This window comes from Heteronotia binoei, chromosome 18 (genome assembly GCF_032191835.1).
Source record: "Heteronotia binoei isolate CCM8104 ecotype False Entrance Well chromosome 18, APGP_CSIRO_Hbin_v1, whole genome shotgun sequence".
NCBI lineage: Eukaryota > Metazoa > Chordata > Lepidosauria > Squamata > Gekkonidae > Heteronotia > Heteronotia binoei.
Genome location: NC_083240.1, coordinates 38,706,865 through 38,729,208, shown reverse-complemented (window position 1 = coordinate 38,729,208; position 22,344 = coordinate 38,706,865). Strand labels below are relative to the sequence as shown.

The window sequence follows — 22,344 nt, the reverse complement described above, 5'->3', positions numbered from 1 at the left end:
AAAGATATACTGTCTCCGAATATGGAGGTTCCATTTAGCCTTCCTATATGAACATATGAAGCTGCCTTCTACTGAATCAGACCGTCGGTCCATCAAAGTCAGTGTTATGCATTGAACCTAAGTAACCAGACCTCATGGCGCTCGCGACTAAAGGCGACCCTTGGGTCCTGGATGGAGCTTGCCTGAGGCCCCGCCCACCAAGATCTGTGGTGGGAAGTTGACCGACCAGGATTGGCCTGGTCGGATGAGGGGGCTGTACCGGGCAATGTATATAAGCGGGGCCCGGCCCACGTGCTCTCTCTCTTGTGTGATGTACTACTAAATAAACTATGTTGCTTTCAAACCGTCTCGGTCCTCAGTACATTACAGTCAGTCTGGTCTACTCAGACTGGCAGCAACTCTCCAGGGTCTCAAGCTGAGGTTTTTAATGCCTATTTGCCTGGACCCTTTTTAGTTGGAGATGCCGGGGACTGAACCTGGGACCTTCTGCTTACCAAGCAGATGCTCTACCACTGAGCCATCATCCCTCCCCAAAGGTAAAGGCAGTCCCCCGTGCAAGCACCAGTCGTTTCCGACTTGGGTGATGTCGCATCACGACATTTTCACGGCAAACTTTTTTTTGGAGTGGCTTGCCATTGCCTTCCTCAGTCATCTACATTTCCCGCCCCCCGCCGCAGCAAGCTGGGTACTCATTTTACCAACTTCAGAAGGATGGGAGGCTGAGTCAACCTGGAGCCAGCTACCTGAACCCAGCTTCCACCGGGCTTGAACTCAGGTCATGAGCAGAGAACTCGGACTGCAGTACTGCAGCGTTACCACTCTGCGCCATGGGGCATGGTTAATAGCTAGCGAGAGACTTCTCCTTCTTGTGGTTTCTTTAATTTCCTTGTAAGCCAACTAAGCTAGCAGCTATCGAGATACCCTGCGGCAGTGATTTCCCAAAGAAATTTATTAATTAGGCATTAACAAGTTTGCTTCCATCCCCATAGGCTTCCATTATCATGGTGTTCGATCATCTTTTCCTCCCTTAAATTACAAGGCCTCCACCCTGGCTCTGGCTGCTTCTGACCACGGAGATTTAATTAACTACCAGGGCTAACCCAACAGTTAATAAGCGATTTATTTGTTGAGTCCCCCCTCCGGAAACGGAGCACCAGCTGCCTTCTGGAGCCAGCCAGAAACCCTCCCAGGGCAGCTGGAGGATGTCGTCAGTCAGTCAAAAGTTAACAAGGGGAAAATTGCAATGAAATAGCTGGATCGGATTCGGTTATTCAACAGAAGAGTGAGAAGGAGAAACCTCTGCGGAGACATGGCTGAGAGACTATCCACCTGTAAATAGCTGGATGGTATGGCAAACTGAGGGCAAGGGGGGGAGGAATCTGCATATTGGTGCTTTGATGCCAGCTTACATATCACGACGAAAGGGACTCAAAGTGCCGAGAAGTGTCACCTTTGGATCCCCTCAATTGTCTTAAGTTAGTCATTCATTAACACATATAGGTGAAAAGCAAATCAACCCCGATCAGTCCATTTCCTGTGTCCTTTTGCATTTTTCCAAGCGTGAGTCTTGTCTTTCCTCCAGGCTGCTGTGGGAAGGACATGTGGCTCTTCCTTTCTCTGCTTTAACCTCACAACAACCCTGTAAGGGAGGCTAGGGGCTGAGGGGAAGAGAGCAATCAGTCCAAGGTCACCGAGTTACCTTCAAGGCTTGGTGGCCATTCGAACCTGGGGCTTTCTGATCGTGGTCCAGTTTTCTTACCATTAAACCAGGGATCCCTGAAATGATGCTTGGGGGTGCCATGGCAACCACCAACCCCTTTCCTGGAGCCTGACAAGTCTTTTTAGAAAGGGGTGGGGCCAGGTGTGGCTTTGGCTAAGCAAAGCTTCTGATTGGTTATTGAATATTTGATTGGCTGTACAGATTCTTTTTTTTTTAAATGTCACTTTGGCGGTAGCTGTCACCATGGCACAAAGAGGTAAGCTGCAGCAGCCATTTTGGGGCTGGCTCCTCCTTCTGAGGCAACCATTTTGCGTCAGAATTCCATCTCATCTGTCCGCTCCAATGCACAGTTAAAGGAGTGTTCAATAGTAGCAGCTTCCACCATCATTACAGGAGACACGTGGACATGAACATATAAAGCCACTGTGGAGAGATGGCCCATCAGTTCCGCTTGCCTGGTGCCTTCTAGCAGCAGCTCCCTAAGAGTGGGCAGACAGCGGTCTTTCCCAGGCCTCCTGCCTGAAATTAGGCATATCTGAACATGTCCTTTTTCGTTCTGTGTGTTGTTGGCACAAGCCCCGTTTCTATTGCCAGCATTCCCAATCTTTTTGTTTCTTTTAGGCCATTGACGCAAAAGCAGGCGTGGATCGTAACAGCAATGCTTCTATCAGATTTCATCAGCCTGGTCATTAAAAAAAGATAACCATAGTTTCATCCCAAGCCTCAGAGATTGCGGTTCAATCATCAAAACAGTGTGTCCGTGAAATGGGGTAGCCTCCCAGAGATCCTTTCGAAACTGGGAGTGAAATTCTGACTTTCCACTCACAAATCTCAAACTCTTCCTTTAAGCACTGGTCCTTCTCAAGAAGGATTATCAATCAGTATCTGGAAGAACATGTTTGGGAAAGTTGATTTTGTTCTCCCGGAACTTGTGTGAATGTGAGTCCTCCTCATATATGCTTGACACATTATGTTTCCAGAACTTATTTTCTGCTCTGGCATGGGATCTCGAACAGATAGACACAACCACAACAGCAACGGGAGAGAAAATGGGCTGCCACCAAATTTTCCAAGCCCAGAGATCAGGATTTAGCCAAGGTGTGGTCAGTGAAGGGCTGCCAATCTCCTGGTGCTAGCTGGAGATTACTGAGATTACAACGGATCTCCAGGCTACAGAGATCAGTCCACGTGGAGAAAATGGCCGCTTTGAAAGGTGGCCTCATTGGCATTGTGCCCCACTGAAGATCTTCATCTCCCCTAACTCCGCCCTCCTCAGGCTCCACCCACAAAATATCCAGGTATTTCCCAACCCAGAACCGGAGACCCTAGGTTAGTGGCTGGATGTGCTGTCCCTCCCGGATCACTGATTTGCTCCACCTGAGGATTTACAAATAAAATTAGCCTTTTCCATGTGTGACATTTCTTTTTGAAGAACTGGAGACCATGTCCAGAGAAGTCCAGAAAAGGGCAACTAGAATGATTAAAGGTTTGGAACACTTTCCCTATGGTTAAAACGCTTGGGGCTCTTTAGCTTGGAGAAACGTCGACTGCGGGGTGACATGATAGAGGTTTACAAGATTATGCTTGGGATGGAGAAAGTAGAGAAAGAAGTCCTTTTCTCCCTTTCTCACAATACAAGAACTCGTGGGCATTCGATGAAATTGCTGAGCAGTCAGGTTAAAACGGATAAAAGGAAGTACCGTACTTCTTCACCCAAAGGGTGATTAACACGTGGAATTCACTGCCACAGGAGGTGGCGGCGGCTACAAGCATAGCCAGCGTCAAGAGGGGGTTAGATAAAAATATGGAGCAGAGGTCCATTGGTGGCTTTTAGCCTCAGTTGTGAACCTCCTGATGGCACTTCTTGTTGTTTTTTGCCACTGTGTGACACAGAGTGTTGGACTGGATGGGCCATTGTCCTGATCCAGCATGGCTTCTCTTATGTTCTTATGTGTTTAGAATAGGAAGAGAATCAGGGTTAACATCAGGGGCAGCTGGTGCCCCCCCCCCAAAAAAAAACCCCCAGCTTGCCATGGTTCAAACTTTATATCCTGGAAATCTCCCGGAATTACAACTTAACTCCAAAGTCTGGTTATCAGTTCCCCTGGCAAAATTGTCAGCTTCGGAGGATGGGCTTGGTGGCACCACATCACCACTGAGCTCTCCCCCCTACCCAAACTCCACCCTCCACAGGCATTGCTTCCAAATCTCCAGGAATTTCCCAACTGGCAGGGTTTTTTTTGTAGCAGGAGCTCCTTTGCATATTCGGCCACGCCCCCTGATGTAGCCAGTCGTCCAAGAGCTTACAGTAGGCCCTGTAATAGGAGCTCTGTAAGCTCTTGGAGGATTGGCTACATCAGGGGCATGTGGCCTAATATGCAAAGGAGCTCCTGCTAAAAAAAAAAGCCCTTGGAGTTGGCAACCCTAACGTGACCCATTAGGGGATTCCCTGGAATTACAGCTCATTTCGAAATTACAGAAAGACCAGTCCCCGCTGGAGAAAAGGGATGCTTTGGAGGGTGGACTCTCTGGCACTATACCCCTCTGAGGTCCCTGTGCTCCCCAGGCTCTGTCACCAAATCTCCAGGAGTTTCCCAGACTAGATCTGGCAGCCCAACCCCCCTCCCCACAACCCCCTGCCGGAGGCCATGGGGGACCTGGCAAGCAACCATAAGCACACAAGAGAAGCCATGTTGGATCAGGCCAGTGGCCCATCCAGTCCAACACTCTGTGGCACACAGTGGCCAAAAAACCCAGGTGCCATCAGGAGGTCCATAAGAACATAAGAGAAGCCATGTTGGATCAGGCCAGTGGCCCATCCAGTCCAACACTCTGTGTCACATAGTGGCCAAAAACCCAGGTGCCATCAGGAAGCCCATCAGTGGGGCCAGGACACTAGAAGCCCTCACGCTGTTGTTCCTCCCAAGCACCAAGAATACAGAGCATCACTGCCCCAGACAGAGAGTTCCAACAATACGCTGTGGCTAATAGCCACTGATGGACCTCTGCTGCAGATGTTTATCCAATCCCCTCTTGAAGCTGTCTATCCTTGTAGCTACCACCACCTCCTGTGGCAGTGAATTCCACGTGTTAATCCCCTGTTGGGTGAAGAAGGACTTCCTTTTATCTGTTCTAACCCAACTGCTCAGCAATTTCATTGAGTGCCCACGAGTTCTTGTCTTGTGAGAAAGGGAGAAAAGTACTTCTTTCTCCGCCTTCTCTATCCCGTGCATCATCTTGTAAACCTAGCCCTATTAGCCATACGAGATTCCACTAAAAAGAGTTCTTGGAAAGGACTCCCTAGAGTTATTTTAGCTGGAAACATCCCAAGTGAGCTTAGCAGGAGCAGAGGGTAACCGGGATGCTTCATTTATTTGAGGAATGTGTGTATTACAAGGGAACACAGAGCCTAGAATCATGCCCAGAGTTGCATTCCCACAGTCTGCCCATTTGTGCAGTGCATGGAGAGCATACTGGGCGGAATAGACCTGCAGTCTGGCTCAGTGGGAGACGGTCTCTTATATCCAGTTTCAACTCTTGCTTGTCTTTTTGATACCTCTGAGTTATCTTGACCCCGTGACCGCTGGCTGGGACACATCTCCGACCTCTCGGGCCAGGCTCCTGCAGCCTCTCTCCGTAACCTTAGACCCTCCAAAACAGCGGCTCCTCCTTCAGCTCTGTAGACTTTAATCCCTGCCCTTTGCCAACATTAGAGGGGCATCAGACCAGGCGGGGAGGATCACACAGAGCTGAAGTTTGTCTCGCAGCTTCCTGGAGTCAGGCACATGACAATTTGAGCGAGAAGAAAGCCAGGGCCACTTCTTGCTTGATGGAGTTCGAGACCCCCGTCCCAGAGAAGCCGCTCCCTAACAGTCAAGAGAAGCCGCCCCCCAATGTCGTAGCTGTCAGTCTGGAGGATCCGGGGCCCAGCGGCTGCAGGAAGCGATGTCCATGGATTCCTTCCAACTTCTGGGGGGAGACAAAGAAGATACTGGTGCTGGCAGGCCCCCTGGTAAGAGCCCCACAGTCTGCGTGGGATGGACATTGGAATGGACTGGGTTTGAAAGGCTCGCTGCCTTCTCTTGGAAACCTCCTCCCTACTTTTTTTGGTCCTTGTTCTGGTTACTGCCAATTTTGGGAATAGTTTCGAAGCATTATTAATGCTAGTTAAATTGCCCATGCTGCTGAGATAGCACAGATCTTAGGGTTACATACAAAACCTTATTTTAGAGGGTTTGGGGGGTTTTTGGGCCATCAAGTCACAGGTGACTTATGGTGACCTTGTAGGGTTTCAAGGCAAAAGATGTTCAGAGGTAGTTTGGCATGGCCTGCTTCTGTGTAGCGACCCTGGTATCCCTTGGAGCTCTCCCATCCAAATACTAGCCAGGGTCAACTCTGTTTAAGCTCCTGAGATCTGACAAGATCAGGCTAGCCTGAGCTATCCAGGTGAGGGTTTATATAGCAGCCAAGGACAAGCAAATTTCCTCCCCTTGAAAGGGATGTCTTTTTTGGGGGGGAGCAAAGTTAAAACAGGAGGCTGCCAGCTTTGAATTGCCTGAACAGAATAGGATTTCTGTCTCCTGTTAAGCCTTGGTCTGTGTTCCGGTGTCATGACTAGATGAGCCCCTGCTTACCTGGAATGCCTGAATGAAGATGTTGGCATTGATTTCAAACTTAAGGGCCGGAGATGGTTTTGTGCTTTGTTGCGATGTCTGAATTCACAAACTATGTTTTGTTGAGTAGCGCACAAGCACATCTCTCCACAGCCCACTAGGGTACATAGACAGCACTTGGGGTTGCCAACTTCCTGGTGGGGACGAGACTTTCTGGGATTTCACCTCATCTCTGGACTACAGAGATCTGTCCCCTTTGAGAAGATGGCAGCTTTGGAGGGTGGGTTTCACGGCACTGTATCCCTCCCCAGACTCCACAATGCTCAGCCCCCAAACCTCCAGAAATTTCCTAAACCGGGCTTGGCAACCCCAACAGCACTATAAGGGAGATGGTCTCCCTGTGAGAAAGTGGACAGGAAGCAGGCTGCAGACATGGCAGGGTATCTGTGCAAGCCAGGGAATACCTGACCTGCGTCTGGTGATGTCTGAATGCGCAGCTCCAGCCGTGAGATCGGCGGTGAGTCTTCTCGAAACAATTTGAGAGCCTGCTTTTCAGAGTCTAAGAGATCGTCCTCAGATATCCTGACTTTTCTCTCCCCAGACGGTCATCCAGTTACTGGTGTTTATGATCCATGTTGTCAGCTCAATATTCTGTGGCCATCTCGGCAAGGTGGAGTTGGCATCTGTCACGCTCGCCATCGCAGTGAGTACCGTTTCTGTTGCTGCAGTTTTCTAACGTCCCGTGCCATATTCTCTTCGCTCTTTATGGGTCATGTGAGGCCAGTGGGTTGCCAACCTCAAGGTGAGTCCTGAGTTCTCCTAAAATTACAAAAGCAGGGGTGGCCAAACTGTGGCTCAGGGGTCACAAGTGGCTCTTTCACACATGTTATGTGGATCTCAAAGCCCCCACTGCCCTGTTGGCCAGCTTGAAGAAAGCATTTGTCTCTTTAAATCACTTCACCAAGCCGGTCGGCAGCTTGGAGAATGCATTTAAAGTTTTTTCTTTCCACCTCTCTCTCTCTTTCTCAATTTCTCTCTCCCTCCCTTCCTTCCAAGGCCGGTGCGTGGGTGTAGGCAATGTAGGAGGCTGCCTAGCGCACCGCATGCCCCCTCCCCACACACCATCCGGCCTGCTTGGCTTCCCCGCACCGCGGAGATATGGAGATTGGCCAGGCGTTTGCATGCCAGGGTCCTCAAGAGGAGCCCACCTTGTAAACCAGGCCATCCAGCCCCGCTTTGCTTCCCTGCACCGCAGGGAGGTGGAGCAAATGGGGCCATTGGAGGGCGGGGAGGCGAGGCCTTGCTGGGGCAGCAAAAGCCTTCCTTCCTTCCTTCCTTCCTTCCTTCCTTCCTTCCTTCCTTCCTTCCTTCCTTCCTTCCTTCCTTCCTTCCTTCCTTCCTTCCTTCCCTTCCTGTCTTGTGGCTCCCAAACACCAGACATTTATTCTATGTTAGGCAAGTTTGGACACCCCTACTCTATAATATCACATCTCTATGGAGCTCCCTCTCTCCCTTCCCCAGGCAATGCTCTCTAATCTCCAGGAGTTTCCCACAATGGAGCTAGCAACCTGAGGGGAGGGAAAGGGCCCAAAGAAGGCGTGGCAAAAAAATTCAAACAGAGCAGCCTTAAATGAGAATGGGGGAAGTCATTCTTCTGGGGCCATGCCGGAGTGTGAGAGGGCTATCCTTTCGCAGAGGCAGGCTATCTCTGAATGCCAGTTGTTGGGGGACCAGAGGAGGAGGAGGCCAAGGCCTTTGACCTCTTGTGAGCCCTCCGGGACAGCTGGCTGGCTGATGTGAGAAAGAGGATGCTTGATTACATGGACCATTGGCCTGATCCAGCAAGCCCATTCTTCTTAAAGAAGTTTCATCCACTTGAAATCTTTGTCTAAACTCTGAACATGTCAACTGAAGAACATAAGAGTAGCCATGTTGGCTCAGGCCAATGGCCCATCCAGTCCAACACTCTGTGTCACACAGTGGCCAAAAAACCATCAGGTGCCATCAGGAGATCCACCAGTGGCGCCAGGACACTAGAAGCTCTCCCACTGTGCCCCACTCCCAAGCACCAAGAATACACAGCACCACTGCCCCAGACAGAGAGTTCCAACGATAAGCTGTGGCTAATAGCCACTGATGGACCTCTGCTCCATATGCTTATCCAATCCCCTTTTGAAGCTGTCTACACTTGCAGCTGCCACCACCTCCTGTGGCAGTGAATTCCACGTGTCAATCACCCTTTGGGTGAAGAAGGACTTTTCTAACCCGACTGCTCAGCAATTTCACACATGTCTCTTTTCTTCAAGGCAGCTTCTTTCAAAGAGCCTGGAAACCTTCATGCAGAAGAATGGACTGTCCTTTCCAACACATTCTTCCATCCGTCCCTGACCAATAATGATTTTCTCTCTCTCTTGGTTTCTAGGTGATCAATGTAACAGGTATCTCTGTCGGATTTGGTTTGTCTTCAGCCTGCGATACGTTAGTATCACAGGTGAGTAACTGACTGCTCTCGTGTCCGATCCATAGCGATTTGAAATGTCCATGATATTTCTTATTTTATGTGATTTATTCTGGCCACGGGGAAGGGCCAGAGAGTTATACAGCCACTAAAAACTTTGTCTACAAAATACTGGAAACAGGGCTTTTTAAATTATTTTTTCTTTTAGCAGGAATGCAATTCTGGCTGGCTTGGCATCAGGGGATGTGGCTTAATATGCAAATAAGCTCCTGCTGGGCTTTTTCCTAGAAAAAAAGCCCTGTGTGAAACAATGGTGATGTCAGGGGGTAGGGCCTAATATGCAAATGAGCTCCTGCTGGGCTTTTTCCTAGAAAAAAAGCCCTGTGTGAAACAATGGTGATGTCAGGGGGTAGGGCCTAATATGCAAATGAGCTCCTGCTGGGCTTTTTCCTAGAAAAAAAGCCCTGTGTGAAACAATGGTGATGTCAGGGGGTAGGGCCTAATATGCAAATGAGCTCCTGCTGGGCTTTTTCCTAGAAAAAAAGCCCTGTGTGAAACAATGGTGATGTCAGGGGGTAGGGCCTAATATGCAAATGAGCTCCTGCTGGGCTTTTTCCTAGAAAAAAAGCCCTGTGTGAAACAATGGTGATGTCAGGGGGTAGGGCCTAATATGCAAATGAGCTCCTGCTGGGCTTTTTCCTAAAAAAAAGCCCTGTGTGAAACAATGGTGATGTCAGGGGGTAGGGCCTAATATGCAAATAAGCTCCTGCTGGGCTTTTTCCTACAAAAAAAGCCCTGTGTGAAACAATGGTGATGTCAGGGGGTAGGGCCTAATATGCAAATGAGCTCCTGCTGGGCTTTTTGTACAAAAAACCTAATTCACCCTCAGATCTAGAAGTTAATGCATAGATGCATTATTTGAACCACCATGGCTAGAACCTTGCTTAAAAATGAAACAAATTGGAGTCTAAAAAAATAAAGTAAAAGTATGGCAGATAGGACAGCCAAGCTTCTCTCTTCTCCGAACATGCCAATTTCTATATCCCTGCTGCTGCACTCTCCAGTATAGTGAGCGATTCAAGATGCAACTGAATTTCGCAGCCTTGCCATTGCAGCTTGAAAACCAATCTTGTTTCAGTCTCGTTTCTCCCTTGCGCAAATTGAACTCTCCAAGCTTTTCAAATTTTGGGCTGTTATTGGTTTCCCCACACCAGATTTCCCCCCGTTCAATTGATAACAGCTTTTTGTGCCATCTTTGCTTAATTGTGTACAGATGGCGCATAATGAATAAATCCCATTGAAATGGGGTCAAACGGCACAAAGGAAGCTGAGAAAGTGAGAACAGCAGCCATTGAAACAGGCAGAATGGAAAGGCTCACGATAACGACATGTGAAAACGTGGAGGGACATGTGAAAACGTGGGGAGGGACGGTGGCTCAGTGGTAGAGCATCTGCTTGGGAAGCAGAAGGTCCCAGGTTCAATCCCTGGCATCTCCAAAAAAGGGTCCAGGCAAATAGGTGTGAAAAACCTCAGCTTGAGACCCTGGAGAGCCGCTGCCAGTCTGAGAAGACAATACTGACTTTGATGGACTGAGGGTCTGATTCAGTATAAGGCAGCTTCATATGTTCATATATAATGCAATGGGAAAGGGCTGCTTTGTGCACCCCTTGTGGTAATTCTGTAAGCGCAGGCTTGTTTGTCATGTTTGACATGCCTTCTTTCCCCAGACCTATGGTGGGAAGAACATGAAGCGGGTGGGGACCATCCTGCAACGGGGGGTCCTCATCCTTCTGCTTTGCTGCTTCCCCTGCTGGGCCATTTTCATCAACACGGAACAGTTCCTCTTGCTCATCCGACAGAACCCCGAAGTCTCCAGGTGAGGGGGAACCTGGGTTTGGTGTAGTACAAGAGGAGGACCGGATTTATCGCCAGTGCATCTCTTGTTGGATATGGCTCCCCCATGTCTACATGCTGGAGTAAGCCATTCGGTGTTAAATTCTTTGGAGGAATATTCAATGGTAGATGGCCGCCATTTTCCTTGAGATGCTTGAAAGAGATCGATTCAAATGTAACCCTAAGTACATAAGAGAAGCCATGTTGGATCAGGCCAGAAGCCTATCCAGTCCGACACTCTGTGTCATACAGTGGCTGAAACCCAGGTGCCATCAGGAGGTCCACCAGCAGGGTTGGAACTAGGAACTAGGGCTACCAATCCCCAGGTGGGTTACAGACCAAGGGACAACGTGTTCTTTGAAATTGACAAGAAACACTTAAAGATCCTAATAAACCTCTAATTCATTGCTATAGAAAAAGTTTACTATGGAACCTAATTCACATTCTCAAAGGAGCTTTTAGAGTCATCTAACAACCAATTGACAAAAACACCATTTGAAAACAAACTAACAAATTATGAACTAATATAAAGTAGGAAAGTCCATCATACAAGAGTCCTCAAAGACATGCTACTTCAAAGTGGCAGTGTTGACACGCAGACCTCTCCGTGAGAGGAACAAGGTGAATGATGAAGAATCTTAACTCAGTTTTATCTCACTTGATGAAAGGATTCAGATGTTGAAGAGAAGTATTATTGATTACACGATTCCCAGGTAAAAATTTCGTGTTTCGATTCAGGGCTTCCTCTGATCAATTTACTTCCATATGCTGGAACTAAAACATATTTCATGCAAAGATGATGTATTACTGAACAAAGAAATAAATTTTAAAAACTCAGAATTTTTAAACAGTAAATCACTCACCCAATGCTCAAACGTAGTCTACACACAGTTTCTTACAGCGACATTAGCGGTTCTCAAAAAAGAAAACGCTCAGTCTGAGCTTTATATACAATCAGGTAATGTTTAAGGTGTTTCTTAAAGACAGAGTCATAAATTTTTACCATATATTCATAGCATAAAAAAGGAGTGAAATCTAGAGATGCATTTAAATCAAAAGGCGTAACTGTGTTAAATTTTTGAATAAAGTATGTTTCCTTTTGTAGTAACAGTTTATGCAAATCTTTCACATCATGTGAATTATACTGCTTCACCTTATACACAATGCCACCTCTGCGTTGTTTGGGATAATGACCACACTCAACCATACGGCTCACTATTGGAGCCTCCATGACTTTCATCTTAACGTGAGACAGGCGTTCCAAAAAACAGACCTTAAAGGGTCTAATTGTTGATCCTATATAATAAAGCATGCAGCTACAACACAAATAGTAAATAATTTTAGAAGATTCACAATTATAGTGTCTTATATACCATGTAAAATGATTTATAGGCACCTCATTTGATTGTATGGTGTACTGACAAATAGTACAGTTCTTGAATGGAAGTTCTCAATCTTGGTTTAGGCTTTGTTCCAGTAACTCAATATAATTCTTTGGTACCAGAAGTGATTTATTTTGTTTTTTTAGAAACGTAAAATTAAGATTTATGTTTGGCAGTAACACTGAAAAACATGTTGATAAATTTAAAAGTAATTCCTCTTTCATGTCAAACATTTCTGAACCCTTTTTATTGAGTTATGAAAAGCTGGCATTGCGAGATATTGAAAAGTTGGAGAGGTTTGGTTCTACTCACAGACATAATTTAACTAATTGTTTTACATGGTATATAAGACACTACATTGCGTATAAGGTGCAGCAGAATAATTCACATGATGTCAAAGACTTGCATAAACTGTTACTACAAAAGGAAACATACTTTATTCAAAAAAATGAACACAGTTACGCCTTTCGGTTTAAAAGCATCTCTAGATTTCACTCCTTTTTTATGATATGAATATATGGTAAAAATTTATGGCTCTGTCTTTAAGAAACACCTTAAACATTACCTGATTGTATATAAAACTCAGACTGAATGTTTTCCTTTTTGAGAACCGCTAATGCCGCTGTAAGAAACTGAGTCACTGCGTGTAAACTATGTTTGAGCGTTGGGTGAGTGATTTACTGTTTACAGATTCTGAGTTTTTAAATTTATTTCTTTGTTCAGTAATACATCATCTTTGCATGAAATACGTTTTAGTTCCAGCATATGGAAGTATATTGATCAGAGGAAGCCCTGAATCGAAACATGAAATTTTTACCTGGGAATTGTGTAATCAATAATACTTCTCTTCAACATCTGAGATAAAACTGAGTTAAGATTCTTCATCATTCACCTTGTTCCTCTCACGGAGAGGTCTGCGTGTCAACACTGCTACGTTGAAGTAGCACATCTTTAAGGACTCTTGTATGATGGACTTTCCTACTTTATATTAGTTCATAATTTGTTAGTTTGTTTTCAAATGGTGTTTTGTCAATTGGTTGTTAGATGACTCTAAAAGCTCTTTTGAGAATGTGAATTAGGTTCCATAGTAAACTTCTTCTATAGTAATGAATCAGAGGTTTATTAGGTTCTTTAAGCGTTTCTTGTCAATTTCAAAGAACACATCTCTTGGTCTGTAACCCTTCAATGTTCTTCCCTTTGTAGTTTACAATCCGCAGGTGGGGGCAGGGGATCCCCCAGTTTGGAGGCTCTCCCCCCGCTTCAGAGTAATCAGAAAGCGGGGGGAGGGAAAATGTCTGCTGGGCACTCCATTATTCCCTACAGAGACCGATTCCCATAGGGTATAATGGAGAATTGATCCATGGGTATCTAGGGCTCTGGGGGCCCCCCGTTTTTTTTTAGGTAGAGGCACCAAATTTTCAGCATAGCATCTGGTGCCTCTCCTCAAAATACCACCCAGGTTTCAAGAAGATTGGACTGGGGGGTCCAATTCTATGAGCCCGAAAAGAAGGTGCCCCTATCCATTTTTCCAAATAAAAGGCATTTAAGAGGCTCATGGTCCCTATAAATGTGATGGCCAGAACTCCCTTTGGAGTTCAATTGTGCTTGCCACTCCCTTGCTCCTGGCTCCACCCCCAAATTCTCCTGGCTCCACCCCCAAAGTCCCCAGATATTTCTTGAGTCGGACTTGGCAACCCTAGCTGGAACTCCAGAAGTCACCTTGAAAAGGTTGCTCTAGCCGACTATGTCTATCCAGGAGGAACAAAGCGGTTGCCATGCCAGCGCTGCCAACTCCAGCTTGTGAAATTCCTGGGGTGTTGGGGCAAAGCCTAGGAAAGGTGGAGTTTGGGGAAGGGTGGGAGCTCCAGGCCAAAGAGGCTGCCCTCCAAAGTAGCCATTTCCTCCAGGGCAACGGATCTCTGTGACATCTGGAGATCAGCTGTAATTCTGAGGGAACTCTCAGTAACCCTGCTCCAGAACCATCCACAGTATCTGTTACAACATGGCAGCTCTCTCACAGTAGTTTGCATTAAGGAAGAGAGTACAGAAAGACAGAAGATTTGTGCCATACATAGCCACCACTGAACACCACAAATGGCCTGCGTTGACCAAAGGATTGCCAGCTTTGGGTTGGGAAACACCTGGAGATTTTGGGGGTGGTACCTGAGGAGGGCAGGGTTTGGGGAGCAGAGGGACCTATAATGCCATAGACGCCGCCTTCCAAGTGACAATTTTCTCCTGGTGAACTGACCACTGTTGCCTCAAAATCAGTTATATTAGTGGGAGATCTCTGGCCACAGACCAGAAGTTGGCAAGCTTGCAGCCTCTGGTGGTGGTTGCTTTTGAAAAAGGCACTCCAGCCATCTATTTGCATCTAGGATGACCAAAGGTAGGATATTAATTCAGTGGAAAGAATAATGGGGAAGTTGGTACATTTAAAGAGACAAGGCAGAAGATTCTGGAGAAGAATGACCCTCCTAAGTAGAAACAGATATGGGTAGATATTCTTTTTGTGATAAACAATTTTTATTAGTAACATATGGTAGCAAAACTATATCTACATCTTATAAAGACTTAAAAAAAGAAAAATTCTTCTACCCCATATCTTACTTTTCCCCCACCCCTCCCCCCCCGTTACTTGACCCCCGCCAGTGTTATTTACTTTAAAAAAAACAAATATTAAAGGTACCCTTAACTATTAAAAAACCAAAAATTATATTCTTATTTTAAAAAACTTACCGGTAATCATGATCAAAGATTGTCCAATGTCCTTTTATTTTCCATTCTTTTTCTACGTATCTTCTGAACTTCTTCCACTCCAACTTAAAGAGCTCCAAATCATAGCCTCTTAATTTTCTTGTTAATTTGTCCATTTCACTCCATGACATAACTTTTATTATCCAGTCCCATTTCTCTGGTATTTTTTCTTGCTTCCACAGCTGCGCATACAATGTCCTAGCAGCTGAGAGCAAGTACCATATTGAAGTTCTATCTTCTTTTGGAAGTTTTTCCATTTGTAATCCCAGCAGAAAAGTCTCTGCAACTTTATTGAATTCATATCCCAAAATCTTAGAAATCTCTTGCTGAATCCTTTGCCAAAACATTTTAGCTCTTTCACAAGTCCACCACATATGGTAGAAAGAACCTTCATGCTTTTTACATTTCCAACACCTGTCTGGCATCTTGTTGTTCATCTTTGCTAATTTTTTTGGAGTCATATACCATCTATACATCATTTTAAACAGTTTTCTTTAATACATTGACATGTTGCGAGTTTCATAGAGTTCTTCCACAAATATTCCCAAGTTTCCATCTTTATAGATATGGGTAGATATTCTTACTTGGTACAAAGGATTATGGGATTGATGCTAGTCGTATCTCTTTTTTACCTACCTGAAACCTGCTTTCTCATGAGGCTACTCTAGAAAATGCACACTTTTGGCAGCGTCAGAAAACAAGCTTCTTAGAAGATAAGAGTTTTGAGGCTGCTATCAAGAAGTGCCTTCTAGACCTGGTAACTGGATTTGGGGGTGAGGTTACATTATTGCTTGTTCTAATTTCTCTCTTCTCTCTCCCTCTACAGACTCACTCAGGTTTATGTTATGATCTTCATTCCGGCACTTCCTGTAAGTCTCACCCTGTTTTTTCCCCCTCAACTGTGGCCCTCAGCTGTCTGGTTACTCAGTTGTTCCTTATGGGCTCCCAAAAAGATTCCTATGCCATTTGGCAGGCAGAAATCCAACAGGCAAAGCTTTTTAATAACCATCACCATGTCCATGACCAGGCTCCCACCCCCCAGCACTTCACAGATGCGAACACCCCAATCCTTACCCCAAGGATTACAGCCTGAACACACCTGTACTTCCATGGCACATGGTGCTACAAACCCCTTCCAATGATTTCCTTTGGTGTTGTCAGCCCTGTGTAGCTTCAAAAGCCAAGAGAGTCTTTGTTCTGTAGGCTAAAGACATACATACTAGAGACACTCAATTGTCCTGCAACTAGATTATGAAATGAACCTTGTTAGCCTGTGAAACACCCAGTGTGTGCATGGCGCCTTCCTTTACACACCCTGACTTGTGTGTACACTGGATGCATCCACCCATCCCACCCAGGCCCACTCAGAGGTTTATCTTCTAGAGGCCCTAGGGAAGGAATTGGACCCTGAAGGATGATGATGTAAGCACCACACACCAGTAAAACAAACAGAAATTAGGACAACATTAGGGACAGGGATTTATCAATGACAGGGACCAGAAAGGGTGGCTGCCCATAAAAACATAAGAGAAGCCATGTTGGATCAGGCCAATGGCCCATTCAGTCCAACACTCTGTCACAAAGTGGCCAACCCCCCCCCCCACCCAGGTGCCATCAGGAGGTCCATCAGTGCGGCCTAGAAGCCCTCCCACTGTGACCCCCTCCCAAGCACCAAGAATCCAGAGCATCACTGCCCCAGACAGAGAGTTCCATCTATACCCTGTGGCTAATAGCCACTGATGGACCTCTGCTCCATATGCTTATCCAATCCCCTCTTGAAGCTTGCTATGCTTGTAGCCACCACCATCTCCTGTGGCATCCTTGGTACAGGGGAACTTTTGGAGCATATGTCACTTGGCAGCATGGTTTTTCATGTACAAATAGTACCTTGTCTCTTTTTAAAATGACTTGTTCCAATCGCCTACATTCCTTTAATAGTCCCCTGCATTGATTGATATCTCTAGTGTGCTTCTCCTCTTGAGAGCGAGATTCGAGTCCCAGTTAGCACCTTAAAGCACGGGTGTCAAACATAAAACCCGGTGGCCAAATCAGGCCCCCGGAGGGCTCCTATCAGGCCCCCAAGCAACTGGTTTTCATCTGATTCCTTCTCCCTCTCTCTTGCTTCCTTCTGCAGAACAGCTTGCTTTGCAAGGCTTGCTCAATCGCACAGGAGCTACAGAGCAAAACCTCTATGTTCTCCATTGGCTGAGGCTCGTTCCTTGGGGAGGAAGGGGGAAAGGCAGAACTTGCTTTTCCAGGCCCTCTCAATTGCACAGCAGAGCTATTGAGCCAAGTCTCTCTTCCTTCTTTTGGCTGAGGCTTCCCCCCCATCCCCTGGATAAGGAAGAAAAGAGCCAGAGCTTCCTTTGCCCGGTTCCCTGGATCCCATGGGAGAAATACAAAGAAACACCTTTAAGACCAATGAGTGCTAACATTTTAAGCATGTTTTAAGTTTTTAAAAGATGTATATATTTGTGTTTGTCTGTGTTGTTTATACAGTTTATATCTCTGCTACCTAATCTTAAATAGGTACACACATGGCCTGGCCCGACATGGCCCGGCCCAACCTGACATGGCCCAGCCCAACAAGGTCTCATTTATGTCCGGTCCGGCCCTTATGTCAAATGAGTTTGACACCCCTGTCTTAAAGAACAAGATTTCCAGGGTTTAAGCTTCCGAGAGTCAAAGCTCTCTTCTGGGTTACAGCTGGGATCAGAGGACTGTCAAAAGCACAACATCAGTTCATTTATGAAACTTGGGATCAAGAAGACAGTTTCTTTTGACAGAAAGAGGAGGAGGTAGAGGATCAGAGATCCTCTCTGATCTGAAGCTGTGCTATTCTCTTCTCATTCTGCAGGCAACCTTTATTTACCAGTTAGAGACAAGGTACTTGCAAAACCAGGTAAGTAGATTTTTCTTATTTCTTCCATGTAACGGAGGTCAGCTTTGGGGCGTTTTCCTGGAAACTCTTTCCCGGGCAAGAAAGCTCCCGTGTAGCTCCTTGCAGAGCCCATGACAAAATATCTGGGATGTTTCTTGATTATTGTTATAGGTGTATCTTCAATGGGCCCTGCATGCTAAGAAATGGCTCAGGGCTCTGAAGAGGGGCCTTTTCACACTTACCGGTGGAAACCAGAAGGGAGTCGGTGTTGTGCCGCCTTGCAGTAATTCAAGATAGGGATGGGAGTTTTCAGACACATGTTTTTTTTCCCCGGTAGGGTTCCGTGATTGAAGCAAGCCATTTCACACTGTTCCGCTTTTATCTTGTTTCCACCAGCGCCAGCCGTTTTCAACTGCCGGCATGCGATCTCCGGCTTATTTTTTTTCCAGAACGTCGGGCAAAGATCGCTATAGCGTTGTATCACAACAGCACCACCATAGAGATGGCTAGGCTCCATTGAGATAAGTTACCAAGTTTCAGCGGCGGCGATCTCTGGCATCTTAATGGAACCCAGGCATTCCTATGGTGATGCTGTTGTGATACGTCGCTATAGCGATCTTAGCTGATGTCCCCCCCCCCCAAAAAAAGCCGGCGATCGCATGCCGGCGGGCGAAAAAGGGCGCGAAAACTGCTCCCGGATTAGATACTGGACATTTCACACAGCGCCCCATACCGATTTCAACCTGGAAGGAGGGGTTGAAAACTGGAAGAAGCTGCTCTTTGTTAGTAACGACTCAGGCATGCCTCACTACCGGGACAGCCGCGGGACTGTGTGTAAAGGTGAGAGTATTCCGGTAGCAGCCAGTTACTGAGTCGGGTCTGTCTGAAATGCCAGCAGAAACCCGTTACTGTTCAGTAACTGACCAGCTTCCATACCGGAATACATAGGCTGTGTGAAAAAGTTTGAGATGTCCCCAGTTACTGACAAAGGGAGGAAGCAAATGCATGTTTGTGTGGAAAGAAAGCAGAGTTTTAAATGCTGGAAGAGGTGGGGAGAGGAGAAGGCCGACAGAACGGGGAGCTGGCTGAAGCACCTTGGGGATGCAGGATCTCTTGCTGGGGATCTAATGTGGGAACAGAGGTTCTGCTGCTGGTTAGGTTGTGTTTGTGGACTTCCTTGCGTTGAACCCACTATATTATAGGTTAAGTGCTGCGGACTCTGATCTGGGAGAACCGGGTTTGATTCCCCACTCCCCCACATGCACCTGAGGATGGGACCTTGAGTCAGTCACAGGTTCTCGCAGAGCTGTCCCTCTCAAGAGCAGTTTCTGTCAGAGCTCTCTCAGCCCCACCGACCTCGCAGGGTGTCTGTTTGTGGGGAGGGGAAGGGAAAGGGGATTGTAAGCCAGTTTGGTGTAGTGGTTAAGTGAGTGGACTCTTATCTGGGAGAATGGGGTTCGATTCCCCACTTCTCCACTTGCAGCTGCTGGAATGGCCTTGGGTTAGCCATAGCTATCGCTGAGGTTGTCCTTGAAAGGACAGTTTCTGGGAGAGCTCTCTCAGCCCCACCCACCTTACAGGGTGTCTGTTGTGGGGGAAGAAGATAAAGGAGATTGTAAGCCACTCTGAGTCTCTGATTCAGAGAGAAGGGTGGGGTATAAATCTGCAATTCTTCTTCTTCTTCTTCTTCCTCCTCCTCCTCCTGTGCTGGTTTGCCCACACTTATGCACTACTGGCCTATTTGTAAATCAAGCAAATGCTGCAAAAATGCCATAAGCTTTTAATGCTCTCTTCTCCAAAGGGAGTCGGGCCGGCCCAGGTAAGTGCTGCCCTGGGAACTTCTCACCATGCAAGGAAGTGGGGCTCATTTTGCAGGTGTTTCCCATGCTTCTCCCAAATAACAGTAAAAGCAGGGCGAGGAAATGCTCAGAGCAACGGCTCATGACATCACGACGGTCATTTCCATGGTGGCACCCGTGTGCATGGACTCTCTGCCCCCCCCCCAAGAAATCCACCCCTCCCAGTCGTTGCTGTCATGCCAACGAGCTGTGGTGGCTATCTACAAAACCTTCTTGAATGTTTCTGTGGACTGAGCCACGTTTAATTTTTACCCTTCCTTTTTGGCACTGAACACCTGTTGAGGCTTTGAAATTAATCCTGACTGGTTTTTCATAACTGCATTTAACTTGCTCAATTAGCAATTGAATTGATTTGGATTTTAATATTGTTCTAATTGTAGGTCAATTACTGATGCGGCAATTTAAAAAAAAAATGAAAAAGTAGGATAAGACTATTTTAATAAATAAATATGATTATGATCAGTTGCCTGGAGGCTTAATTATTAAAATGTATTCCAGGTTAACTAAATATAGAAAGTGCTTCATTACCCTACATTAGAAAATGGAACAGAATCCAGAGGAATAGGAAGTATATTTGGAGTATATAAACTTATCCCCAGCAGGAACTCATTTGCATATTAGGCCACACCCACTGACATCAAGCCAGCTGGAACTGCATTCCTGTGCATTCCTGCTCAGAAAAAGCCCTGGTTGTTTGTCTCTAGAAGTTTAAAATAAAATGACTTTAAACATTTGTTTCAATGGTATCTCGTTAAGCAGAGGCTAGCCACTACCAATCAAAATACACTGGATCAATGTTGCTGTAAGGCTCATGTACAGAATCATAGTTGAGTTGGAAGGGACCTCCAGGGTCATCTAGTCCAAACCCCTGCACGATGCAGGAAACTCAGAAATACCTCCCCTTAAATCCACAGGATCCTCATTGCTGTCAGATGGCCATCTAGCCTCTGTTTCGCCTCTGTTTAGTATGGTCTGAACATCTGGTTCGGAATCATAATGTGAAAACGGCCACTGTAACATGTTATCAAAGGGTGCAGATAAATAATGTTCAGCTTTCGTAAACATTTAATGAACATTGGCTGTTTTATAATGTTTTAGAACAAGAAGATATCAGATAAAGTGTTTCCTTGTGCATTTTGCCAGCCGTTATAGTGCTTCTTTGTTTCTTTCTGTTATTGGAATTACGTCTCATGTTACATTTGGGGAAAATCCAATACAAATATATATAAGCTGGAAAAGTGACAGCCACATATAATGACAATGTGGTCCAGCCCTTAGTTAAGTATATACAGAAGAAGCTGCTAGAGGCTCATTTAGGGTTGCCAATCCCCAGGTGGGGGCAGGGGATCTCCCGGTTTGGAGGCCCTACCCCTTGCTTCAGGGTCATCAGAATGCAGGGAGGGAAATGTCTGCTGGGAACTCTATTATTCCCTATGAAGATCGAATCCCACAGGGCAGGAGTGGCCAAGGGTAGCTCTCCAGATGTTTTTTTTGCCTGCAACTCCCATCAGCCCCAGCCATCAGCCATGCTGGCTGGGGCTGATGGGAGTTGTAGGCAAAAAACATCTGGAGAGCTACCGTTGGCCACTCCTGCCATAGGATATAATGGAGAATTGAGCTGTGAGTATGTAGGCTCTGGAAGGGCTGTTTTTTGAGGTAGAGGTACCAAATTTTCAGCACAGCATCCGATGCCTCTCCCCAAAAGGCCTCCCAAGTTTCAAAAGGATTGGACCAGGGGGTTCAATTCTATGAGCCCCCAAAGAAGGTGCCCCTATCCTTCATTATTTCCAAATGGAGGAAAGGCATTTAAAAGGTGTGCGGTCCCTTTAAATATTATGGGCAGAACTCCCTTTGGAGCTCAATGATGCTTGTCACACTCTCCCTCCTGGCTCCACCCCCAATGTCTCCGGGCTCCATCCCTAAAGTCCTCAGATATCTATTGAATTGGACCTGGCAACTCTCGGCCCATTTTGACTGGTAGCAGATTAGGCAGAAGGTCTTTTTCCAGCACCTGAGTTCCCTTAACTGGACATGTTGGGGACTGAACTTGCAGCCTTCTGCATGCAAAATGTTTACTTGGCCCCTGAGCCACGGCTCCACATGCATTCACACATTTCATTGCACTGCTAGAAATTAACCCGAAGTATTTTATTTTTAATTACAGCGGATCATCTGGCCTGAGGTCTTCTGCGGCACCGCAGGCAACATCGTCAACCTAATTGCAAACTACGTCTTCATCTATGAGCTGGAGATGGGGGTCAGGTGAGAAGACCCATGAGACACTTGGAGGACATCACACTGCCGAAGCTTTTCATTTAGATATCGATGGGAGAAGTTTAGCAGAAGGGAATGCCTTGATATGCTTGTGAGCTCTGCGGACCAGTGTGTGTGTGTTTTAATCTCACAGTTCAAGTCCGGATTCTAAAGAAAAGAACAGCCCCAGGGAAACAGAAGAGAGAAGTTCTGCTCAAAAGCTAAAATTACATTTGGTTTTCAGGAGAATTCACCTCCGTCCTTTGCAAATGGGATATTATAACATTGAAATGGCATAAAAAGGCCATCAAAGAAGTCACCTAAAAAAGGACATGTGAAACTGATATATCAAAGGCTTCTGAAATAAGGGGAGGGGAAAAAGACAGTCTCCAAGAGCAAGAAAGCTGGCAGCTAATAAGATGTGATGGCTAATATCAAGGTTCCTAGCAGCTGCTTTCATTCTTAATAAATGTACCTAATGATTTTTAAAAAGTTTTCAAAGCATGTGACCCCCACCGCTCCTTGTG

At 46.2% G+C, this 22,344-nt stretch overlaps 1 protein-coding gene across 1 annotated transcript in view; it reads left to right on the top strand.

Moving 5' to 3' along the window:
* Nucleotides 1-5,547: 5,547 nt before the first annotated feature.
* Nucleotides 5,548-22,344, top strand: part of SLC47A1 (solute carrier family 47 member 1) — a 41,471-nt gene continuing 24,674 nt past the window's right edge. The window contains exons 1-7 of the mRNA XM_060259004.1: nt 5,548-5,732; nt 6,935-7,036; nt 8,756-8,824; nt 10,520-10,668; nt 15,651-15,693; nt 17,682-17,726; nt 21,729-21,826. Coding sequence (XP_060114987.1) covers nt 5,550-5,732; nt 6,935-7,036; nt 8,756-8,824; nt 10,520-10,668; nt 15,651-15,693; nt 17,682-17,726; nt 21,729-21,826 — 689 coding nt within the window. The 5' untranslated portion in view covers nt 5,548-5,549. The remainder of the gene's footprint in view (nt 5,733-6,934; nt 7,037-8,755; nt 8,825-10,519; nt 10,669-15,650; nt 15,694-17,681; nt 17,727-21,728; nt 21,827-22,344) is intronic.